This window comes from Rhagoletis pomonella, unplaced genomic scaffold (assembly GCF_013731165.1).
Source record: "Rhagoletis pomonella isolate Grant_MI unplaced genomic scaffold, Rhpom_1.0 Rhpom_scaffold_00001, whole genome shotgun sequence".
Taxonomy (NCBI): Eukaryota; Metazoa; Arthropoda; class Insecta; order Diptera; family Tephritidae; genus Rhagoletis; species Rhagoletis pomonella.
The window spans coordinates 70,724,425-70,735,748 of NW_023458555.1; the positions used below are offsets into that span (position 1 = coordinate 70,724,425).

At 39.7% G+C, this 11,324-nt stretch overlaps 1 protein-coding gene across 2 annotated transcripts; it reads left to right on the plus strand.

The window, feature by feature from the left end:
- Nucleotides 1-5,995: 5,995 nt before the first annotated feature.
- On the plus strand, nt 5,996-8,947 carry LOC118747453. 2 transcript variants are annotated; one of them, XM_036481510.1, is made up of 4 exons: nt 5,996-6,228; nt 6,279-6,949; nt 7,197-8,786; nt 8,849-8,947. In XM_036481510.1, the coding sequence occupies exons 2-3, from the start codon at nt 6,398-6,400 to the stop codon at nt 7,536-7,538; spliced, it is 894 nt and encodes a 297-aa protein (XP_036337403.1). In that variant the 5' UTR covers nt 5,996-6,228; nt 6,279-6,397; the 3' UTR covers nt 7,539-8,786; nt 8,849-8,947. The 2 variants fall into 2 exon arrangements, with proteins under 2 accessions (XP_036337403.1, XP_036337398.1); XM_036481505.1 differs by having other exon boundaries at nt 5,996-6,224.
- Nucleotides 8,948-11,324: the final 2,377 nt, after the last annotated feature.

An 11,324-nucleotide genomic window follows, 5' to 3' on the forward strand; every position in this document is an offset into this window, starting at 1 on the left:
ACAGCGATTATGATAAACGAAAATAGGGATGGGCGTTTTGTTACACACGTTATTGGCTGCCATGTCACAGATGATGCAGGAACAGAGGTCGCAGTTGTCGTCAGACGTTTCCTCACAGATGCAAACACAGTTGTCAGATATTTCGTCGCAGCTACAGGCACAGAAGACACACGTATCACAGTTGCTGGAAGTCCAGGATGCAAAGATTACACAACTGCAGGAGAATTTGGCAAGAGATAACGAACAAATCAAGGATAGAGAGGATAAAGTCGAGGCTAAGGTAGAAGAGTTGGAAGGTCGCCTCCGAGATATGCAGTTGAATCGCCCACCTTCTTCGACCAGCGCGCCCAAGGTAAAGACTCCATCCTTTGACGGCACGATTCCTTTCCAAGTCTTTAAGCTCCAGTTTGAGAAGACAGCTACAGCAAATCACTGGAGCATGGAGGATAAATCCGCTGCACTGTTCGTTGCATTAAAAGGACCTGCAGCGGAAATCTTGCAGACTATTCCTGATTGTGAAAGGAACAGATACGATGCGTTAATGGGTGCAGTGGAAAGACGTTATGGTAGCGAGCACAGGAGACAGATCTACCAGATGGAGCTGGAAAATCGCTGCCAGAAATCCAACGAGACTCTACAGGAATTCGCCTCCGAGGTTGAAAGGTTGGCTCATTTGGCAATTGGAGATACATCTGGTGAGCACCTCGAAAGAGTAAAAATCCAGAGGTTCATCAACGGAATGCGGGACGTGTATACCAAGCGCGAGACGTATGCAAATCCAAAGCCAACATTTGCTGAAACGGTCTCGTATGCTCAGACACGTGAAACGGCAGCGCTCCTAAGTAGACCAGCCTACAAAGCCCATCGAGTAGAAGTGGAAACACCTGATGTGATGAACGAGATCCTGAAAACACTCAAGTCGATGGCAGGGAAGAGTACTCCTGGTGCAACCGAGAGGAAGGATGGTGCTAGAAAATGTTTTAGTTGCGGAAAACCAGGCCACTTCGCACGTGAATGTAAGACGGGTTCCAACAGGTCAAACAGTTCAGCAGTACGTAAACGCAGGACTGAAGGAGACGAAGCGAACTCCAATCAGTCGCTAAACTGAAACGAGCCAGCAGGAAGGGCCGCGTGCTGGCTCTAGATGTTGAAGGGCCCATAATCTCCGTCTCACAAATTGGCCGGAATGCGAGCAACCTCACTATTGGTGGATGTGTGAATGGGCAGGAGCGAGTGCTGACAGTGGATACTGGAGCGTCACATTCCTTTATTCGACCTGATGTGACTACTTTTTATGTGAAGCCACTACCTGGAGCAAAGCTGCAGACTGCAACTGGTGAGCGAACCCAAGTGTTAGGAGAAGTACTATGCGAGGTAATAATCGACGGGTTGGCCTCGTACACGAAGTTTATTGTCGCATCATCATCGGCGTGGATTTCCTACTTGGGCAAGGCATGAAGATTGACCTCCAGGGAATGATCCTAACCTATGGCGACAGGAAAGTGCCACTTAGGGTTGGTTACGACAACCAGTGCTTCAGCAGACGGTTGGTCTTAGAGGAAGTGCCGAAGATTCCACCAGAAACAGAAGCGGTTATTTGGGCGGAGGTTGGCAGTGATGGAGACGGAGTGGTTTCATCAGGAGAAGGAAGCGGTTCACTGATACAGGAAAAGCGTGACGGTTCCGCTAGCTCAGTGAAGAAGAGGTCGCAACAAGGAAGTGGTCATGGCAAGCCAGGCAGTGTTTCCGGCAGGAGGAAAGCCACTGAACCACGTTGCAATGGTGATACGCCGGTGGCCGGAAATGGAAGCGGCTGTGAAAGCAGTAGGGGCGCATTAATGTGTCGAAAAAGGTGGTCGGAAAAGGCGAGCAGTTAAGCCGGAAGCCAAGGTTGAGATTATACATGTCCGGTCAATGAAGTTAGCATCGGCGGAAGAGCGAGATATGAAACGACGGCGGAAGTTTCAGCGTAAGGATCCGGATGTAGCAAGATGTGCTAAAGACAGTACAGCACGAAGGCGGGAGTCTGGGTGTCATGGACAGATGTTGCGGCATAGATCTGGAGAAAAGGGTGCCAATGAGAAGAGACATGGTCTGGTCACCACCAGTGGCCGACAGAAGCACGACCATGTGAGATGGTGCTCCACCGGAGATAAGCTGGAGGCAATGTCCAGTAACGCATCGAGCCGAGAGGGGCTACAGGAAGGGGATTCGGTGTTGTTGCACATGCCGCAGCCGAAGAAAGGCTTCACCTCCAAACAACATCGTAACTGGAAAGGTCCATATAGGATTGACAAACGGCTGAAGGACGCAGTGCATCGAATCCAGACAATGGGGAGACCGAGGACCAAGATGAAAGTGGCCCACTTGGAAAGACTTGCAGCGGTTGGAGCGGCAAGTGTGTCTGATCGGGACGATCAGACTTACGTGGAGGGCAGTGTGGCGAATACTGCGGCAACACAAAGCGAACAACGGGAAATAGGCAGAATGTTCGAAGAATGACGTAGAATGTTCCGCAAAGAGAAACGTCAAGTTGGATGAACACTGCGAACAGCGAGAGAAAGAGAATGAGCGATAAATTCAGAATGTTCTAGAGTTGCCATAAGTGCCAGCGCAGGTATATAAGGGCGCCGCCACCGCGAGGTGAGTTAGTTACGAGTTACAAGTCAGCAAGCTACAAGTGAACTGAGCAGAGAATTGAGTTGCGAATAAGCAAGCTAAAAGTTTAATTTTGTTAACAAGTAGTAAAGCGTTGTTATTGCTTTAACAAGTATTGTAAAGTGTTTTTACTGTATTAGCAAGTATTGTAAATTGTTTGTTGTACAATAAAGTTAATTGTACTACAATTTGGTCATCGTTAGCATTTATTTAACAATCCAGCGATACGAACCGGAAGTTATTTGGGTAATCCCTCAAGGTTTCGAGAATAATCGTAACAATATGGTAGCTAGGGATAGTGGCAGCCCTGTTCCCAACCGATTAGGAGTATGCGCGTTCCTTATCTCCCAGAAATAGTCAGAAAAAGTCCGAAGTAGTCAGATTTAGTCCAAAAAGCGTTCCTTAACTCGGAAATGACAGCAAAAATGAGAGAGCAACAGTCAGTGAGAGCGACTCTCATCAGTCCGAAGTAGTCAGATTTAGTCAGAAGAATTTATTCTGGCAAGATCCTGAAAAGTGTCAAACTCAACTGAATTTAAATTAACGGAAATTAAAGAATACGCAAAAAGTGAGAATAATCTAAAAAGTAAAACAAATGAATTGAAATTGGAAGGAGGCAAAAGATAATTGATATAGCAAGTGTTTATTGTGCTGGTGCTTGTGTGAATGTGTTTTGTACATACATTTCTGTTGTTATTTGACGTTAGTTTTGTTGTTGCCATTCTTTGGACTAAAAATTTGGTTTTTTGCGTTCCTTTACTTTTCCTGTTACTCTCTTTTAGTGAGCGCATTTTGCTTACGCTCTGGCATTTTGACACATTTCAGATTTTAGTCCAAAAAGATAAGGAATGAACCTATTGTAGAAAGGGTCGATACAGCAGTGCACGACAGCCTGGTAGTGCAGTGCAAATCTTAAGCTGCCATTTGCACGGGTGCGGTTTACGACGTTTAAGTAAAATCTACCACCCGTGTAAATGGCAATTCAACCGTAAAATGTAAACACTTCGGCTGGTATATTTTTCAGTCTACAGAAATTGACCCGTGTAAATGCAGCTTTACACCCGTTTTACATGATTCAAGCAGTGGTTCTTTAAATTGGCAACCAGAAAATGTCAAAAGCAAAGTAAGGAACTTGAAACGACTCGACGGTGCACACAGATGTGTACTCTTTTATTTTCTTCCTACCCCTTATATTCCACTGGCAAGCAGAATTGAATTTAATACTTGAAACTGTGTAAAACCTATCTTATGATCTTTTGTTAGGAACTATCGAGTGATTTCAATTATCGATAGTTAGTTGCGGACTGATATTTACAATCGAACGAAATTTTTCACCCATGTATTCATTCATAATTATAGAAAAATAGTTTTTCAAATAGGAGGTGGCCTTTAATTACGGTCTCAAGTATGGCAGTACACTTTCAAAGCAACCTGTTATAGATTAACAATCTTTGAAAAAAGAAATCGAGAAACAGCATCAACAATAAAATTGCCAAAAATCAATGGTAAATCCTGGCTATTATTGGATGGTTAGAGCGCCGTTTTTTGTTATGTAATTTTGATTCATACGTGTTTGCGTGAGTAACTCAACGTCTCCACCTTCTACAGATTCTGTTAATAAAGCTCTGTTAAGAGAGAAAAGTCAGCGAAGACCGCAAATTTTGCATTGGTGAACCATATCTGTCTGGTCGAATCTCTTACCATCGCTGTATTAACATCAGGTGTCATTTCGTAGCTTGACAATTTGGAAAGTCATATGTTAAGGCAGCGAATTGGGCCTTTGAGAAAACGGGGCAAAGTTACACAGACGTTTGACACATATTAAGCCACTTTTAGTAGAAGGTGGAGATATGGGGTAATGTAGCAATTTTTTTATGGTGTGCAAGGTGAATCTATACAAGGTGGTTCTATCGGATCCGCTGATTTCACGGCGAATTTTTACCTTTTGTCAAAATTATGTGTCTTTTGTAATTCTGCTTTGTACTGATTGTCAATGTGCGTATCGTTTCTTGTTGTAATTTTTGTTTTTACTCTTTCAACAGCACCTTGTATTTATGATTATTTTCATAATTAATCGATTAATCGAAAATAAAGTTAAGATAAAATTATATATATCGTTCATAGATGTTGCGATTAATCTTCCGTCTATACCACTGACGTGTTGCTCGCTGTCAAAAACAACTGATATGAAAAATAAACTCTCGCCGAATGCGTACGCGGAGTTTTTGGACCTTGTTTTCTTAGGGCCGGTAACTCAATGTCTGGTTATCACTACTTGCCGGTTAAACATCATTATCGACGTTTTCGACATCATGCAAGAATGATAGAATACAAGATTGCGCCGTCCTGGGCGTTGACATTTGTGTACCACACGTAAACAAAGAATAGAGCGAAAAGAAGAACGAGTTGAAACTGCCAAAGCAGTTCACTTTACAGCGAAAAACGTGTTTTAATTTTGCTAATTGCGAAAATATTGCATTTTTCACCTAATCTATAAGAGAACAGTGAATATTTTAGTGCACTCCATTGCTTTGCAATTTAGGCTGCTTCAGCAAACGTTTTAGTGCACTCCATTGCTTTGCAATTAAGGCTGCTGCAGAAAACTGCGGCAGCATCTCAGCTGGATTGATTGGTTAACTTGCTAATGGAGGCTGCTTGGAGCAGAAGCAAAATCATTGTGAGGAAATGCTGTTAATGTAATAATAAAGAAACATTTCGAGAACGGCTTTGCCGTGCCCTATGTACACAAAATGCAGCGATTCGTTCCCGCGCTACACTTGCATCTACGCTTCTTGCATCTTGACGGCTGTCGCAATTTAACACACATCACTTCATTGTATTAGTTTTTACGCAGTCTGCATCTCTAAAATCACTCACAAATTGCAAGTTAACACAATTTAAACTGATTTTTCACTTATAATTCAAATTTCTCTTTCGCTGATTTGTAAACAAAGGTTTATTTACAAGTTACCACAAGTGTCAAAATCGGCAAAACCAAAGTAGCGGTACCACTGACGGCGCCACCTTTGTTCGCTGCACCGTGGACATCATGGATATAACATGTGATCGATAAAGCAGTCGTTGTATTTAACCAGAGCTTCTACGTCCGATTAGTGCTAATCAGACATTGAACAACCGGCCCTAAAATGTGTAAAACGTCAATAAAAATGATCGTTTAAGGGCCGGTTGTTCAATGTCTGATTAGCACAAATCGGAGGTAGAAGCTCCGGTTAAGCACAACTACTGCTTTATCGATCACATGTTACATGCATGATGTCGAAATCGTCGATAGTGTAGTGGTAGTGATAACCAGACATTGAACAACCGGCCCTAAAGGCTTCGTTATGCATACTTGGCATGGCTTGAGAGCTGTCACATAAGAAATCTGTTAAATGAGCCTCGCGTGTAATCGGTTATCGAACGCACAGCACTACATACGTAGAAGTCTGTTGGTTTTTGATTTCTACGTAAAAATGGTATAGCAGTGCATGCAATGCCAAGTATGCATAACAGAGCCTTAAATGTCTAAGGAGAAATGTTTGGAGGCTGAAGCAACAAGGGGTCTTGTAAGTAAGAAATGCGTCAAAAAAGTTTGCTTTATTTATCAATGTCGTTTACAGGTTATGTTTGTGAGCTTCCCAAAACATTTAATTCTACAACAATCCAGTGAATTATATTTTAAACATTCCCAAGTACTCACGCTTGTTGGTAGAAGGGCAGGCAAACAAATTGTGACGGCATGATTGATCGGCTGTACAAGCTGATGTGGCTTGTACTGCATATACTAGCGAGCGTATATGAAATCTTTAGTTTTCTAATATTGCGTTTGCAAGGTTTAGTACTTTGGTCATATGACCTATGGCACAACAATGCGGCGATAACCTGCCGCGACCGCGCGTATTTGCAAGGCTGCAAAGCTGAATTAACGAAATTACCAAAACATCTCAATTTGATCATTGGGCCTGATTCTCTTGCAAACGTAAATGAAGCGGTTTTGGAACGCATTTTCACATATGCCCACATTGTCGGCATCGATTGCGTCAGTTTATATGATGTGCGTGACGAAAATATGGGACATATTGTCCTGGAAAAAGTATTTATGGCACAAAAAGCATTTTGGAAGGAGTTACGACCAAACCAATACGAATGGAGCCTGCCGGAGTATGACCCAAAGGGCCAAATAAAAGACGAATGCAATAGTAATGGATATGTGGGGAATGGTTCAATTAGTAAAAATGGCAGCGCGTGCAATGGCGATAGTTATGACAAAAAAGCACACGCTAATTTAAAAGTGGGTAATTCATTTTCTATAGTCATTCTTTAAGATAATTGCAAGCCGGAAATTGGCATGTGGTGTAAATAAAATTTTATACCGACTCTCGTTTATTCATCTTATCAGCTCCGCGAAAATACTATGTACATTACACTATCGTGTTTTCCGTATCAAGTAAAAGAAATACTATAATGCTTTTGTAGCTGTGAATTTTGAAATATTTTTTTGTATTTTTAATTCTTAATAAACTTTTATTTTCTTCTAGATTTATAAACTTACCGAGCAGGACAATCGTCCTCTGATAGTTAAAATCTGCCGCAAATTATTTGAACATCGTAATACCTCTAATGTGCAGCACTTATTGGAAGACCGTAAACAACTCGAGCAACACATTAGTGATGAAGTGGCACAACATATGCAATGGAAATTTGTAGATCCAGAATTGAGCATAATTTTCAACAGAGATACGAGCACTTTCGGGGTGTTACCATGGCAGACAAGATTCACAGAATTCCATACATTCGAGACTTTGCGATACATGAATGCAGAAAGCTTCGCCAAAGTGCTGTATAAATATTCAAAATGTGAGCAGCGTTGGGGAAAATAGGTATTTAAAAAATTATGGGCAACTAGTGCAAGCACGAAAATTATGAGATGGGGAAACTATTTTAATATATAAATACATTAGTATAAGAAAACAATGTGTGCGCGTGATAAACTGCATTGATAGTAAAAAATTCACTCAATTGAATCGGTTGCACACAAACAATTAAATTATACTAGAAATATGTATAATTGTAGAAATTACAATTTCATATGTACTATTTTTTGGTGTGTTTTCAATTAAGTTAAATGTATAGAACTATTTGAATCACATTTTTATTACCATACAAATAATAATGAGCAAAAACGGAATATAAATAAATACATATATGAAATTGAATAAAAAGTTGATTTGCGAATAAATGTTCGTTGACTAAAAACGCATAGAACATTTAAAATGTTGTGTTTATACGTAGTATGAATGTACAAACTTTTGGAATGGTGTGGTTCAAGGATATTGCTGTAAAAAAGGTTTTTAACGAATGCTGCTGGAGTGACAGTACTTGAGTACTTGATACATATCAAGATATAAATCTGAGTCATTCTTGGTCGGTCTGTTTGAGTTGTTTGACTGATCTTTTAGCTGGATTTAGCTTCAATAGACACAATGTTGTTCCAGAACGTCATCTCTCGTGTGGAAGGTGTGTGGTAATGGGCGAACTTTTCCAGTTTTTTGAAATGGTTGAACCATTAAATAAAAATAATTTTTTAGAAATAGTATTGCAACATTCTTTTATCATTATTGGATTTTGCTAAGTTGTAAAAATTCTTCCTGATCTGCAGTAGGTGTATTATGTAACTTCTAACGATAAAAGAAATTTTACAAAAGCTTTTTTTTTTTTTTTTTTTTTGAGATTTCAATAAATTAGCTGTGGTGCAAAGACCACATTGCCAGATCAGTCAACAAATGGTTGTCAATGGTAAACAGTCATATGTTTACGGTCAATGGTAGTCAAGTAGTCCGAGTCAAAACAAAGCAAACATGTAGTTAGATTTATTGTGTATATTAAACTTGATTTGAGAGATATCGTTATACTTTAATATCAGCTATCTTAAGAAATTTTACGAGCTGAGAAATAATAGATACATCCTTCGTTAGCAAGATTTCCTTAATTGTACGAAAAGTATTAAAAAAGGCAAAATCGCATCTAAACGCATTATATTTAGCGCAGAAGAAGACCGAGTGATCAAGGCTTTCTTCAGTATCACACAAAGGACAAATATTTGTTGGAATTGAACCTATCCGATACAAGTATTTTCTATCATACCTATGACCCGAAAAAAGTCTATTAATAATTTTTATGCATTCCACAGATAGAGACGACTTGTGATACCACGGCTTTGATGGTAGCTCTGGGAAGATTTCCGCAAAGAAAGCTCCCTTGTGTTGCGATAATAGTTTGTATTCCTGATTCCATTCTTCCCTTAAGGAATTGTAAATTTTCCGAAGAGCATCTTTCTTGCTATATCGTACATCTATAGTAGTACCACTGACCAACGCTATTTTTGCAGCCCTGTCCGCCTTTTCATTCAGAACAAACCCGGAATGTCCTGGCACCCAAACAAACTCACAGAACTCGATAGATGATCCCTCAATGATCGTATTGATTTGGGCAACTGTATGGTTGTTCTTACGTTGCTTTTTTAAAAGAACACAGCTGGACTTGCTGTCAGTAAAAATTACAATTTTTTTTAAATTACTTTTTGCAGCTATCAAGACAGCGCATTTAATCGCGATTAATTCAGCCGACAGAGAAGACAAAGGGTCATTAATTTTATAAATGTACGATACATTTTTTGATGGTAAGTATGCTGCTATACCACAGGATCCATTATTGATAGAGGCATCAGTGGCAAATATTACAAAATTTCTATTTTTATACGACTCTGCACGTTGTTCTAATAATTTCATTGGATACATTAGATTTAGTTGTGGACAGAGGAGTTAAAATATTTAAATCTACGCTATACTTCCTAGACACTATGAACTCAACATTTCTATCAACCTTATTGAAAATAGTGTGATATTTATTAAAGCAGAAGTTATAGCTCGAATTTACGTGCGGCCCTTGCGCAACTTCTTCGTAAAGTTGAGGATTCAAAAATTTTATATTTAAGAGTTCTTTTGATGTTAGGAAGATTGCTCTTAGTTTAGAGGGTAGTTCCCCTGATAGAACATACAAGATGTGATTGGGAGTTGAAGGAGTACATCCCAGGCACCTGCGCAGCAATTGGTTTTGAAATATTTCAATTCTCTTATCTATGTATTTGGCTGAGTGGCAAGCAGTTGTTCTCGCGTATTCGAGCTTAGCTCTTACTAGAGCCTTATACAAATTGACCGCAGGTCCAGGAGATAAACCTCCATTGACGCTTGTCATCATTTTAACAGCATTTGAGTTAGAGGTGGTGTCCCTTATAATGTTCGTATAATGCTCATGGACTGTTAAGCTAGTGTTGATGTATCTGCCCAGAAATTTTATAAAATTAGTTTGTCTTATATCAACGTTGTTTATCTTTATATTGAGCCTTTTATTAGACCCTTTAGCAAAGTACATTGTTTGCGTTTTTGAGAGATTGAATTTAAGATTTAACTCCGCACATCTTTCATAAAAGACATTTGCCTTGTGGGATAGGTTCCTCACTGCGTTATCAAAATTGGTGTCAAAAGATAAAAGCAAAAAGTCATCTGCATATTGAAAGATTGCTGTTTTACCATCTTCTAGCATGTGCAAGGGCGCAGTATATATGTTAAAAATTATCGGACTGAGGCAAGAACCTTGTGGAATTCCACCCGTCACAGTCAGCGATTCTGACCCTAGAGTCAGTACACGCCTATGAAAAAAATTCAAGATCCATGAGGACATCTCAGCTGGTATGTTATAACGATCGAACGTATGGCTCAACTTACTTAGATTGACACAATCGTAAGCTTTTGATATATCAAGTGACATTAATACAACTTTACAACCCCGGCTCTTTTGTTTTGCGATCATGTAGCCCAACTCATTAATGCACATTGCCCCGGATCTACTCTTCCGATATGCATAGCTTCTAGCTGGAATAATATTCATCTCATTAACAATGTTCTCTAATCTGTTCTTTAACATGAGATTGATTAATTTGATGAAAACTGAAAGTAGAGATATTGGTCTGTAATTTTCAATGCAACTTAAATCAACTCCCTTTTTTGGTATTGGTACTATCCTAATCCTGCGCCACTCCTCGAGAACCCGATTGTTCACCCAACAAGAGTTTAAAGCATCATTAAGATTTTTCAAGTTTGTTCGCGAGAGAGCTCTAATCATGCTATATTTGACCCCGTCAAATCCAGCTGCCGACGCTTTCGTCTTTTTTGCTAATACATCATCTAGCTCTTCAAGCTCAAATGGTACGGTATTTTGACTAAACATAGGGACAAAATTGAAGGTCTGAATGTCAGGCGGTATTTGATTTTGTAAAAACAGTAGATATTCTAGATTTTTGGAATTTTCCCAACTATTGCGAGTGACAGGGTTGTTAACCAATGCTTTATGAGATCTAACTGAGGCCCAAAACTCTTTACTGGAGGTGCTTTTACTAATTTCGTTAAGGTGTTCTTGTCTAGATTCCCTTTTCGCTTTGTTTCTAGCTTCATTCCAAATTTTCACAGTCTCTTTATAAGTATTATAATTTGTTTGGTTACAATATCTAGTTAACTTTGCCCTTGCTGCTTTCATCCTTCTAAACAACACGGAAAGAGAATCGTTCCACCACGATTTGGGCGTCCAACCTCTTTCTGAGGGAATCTCTA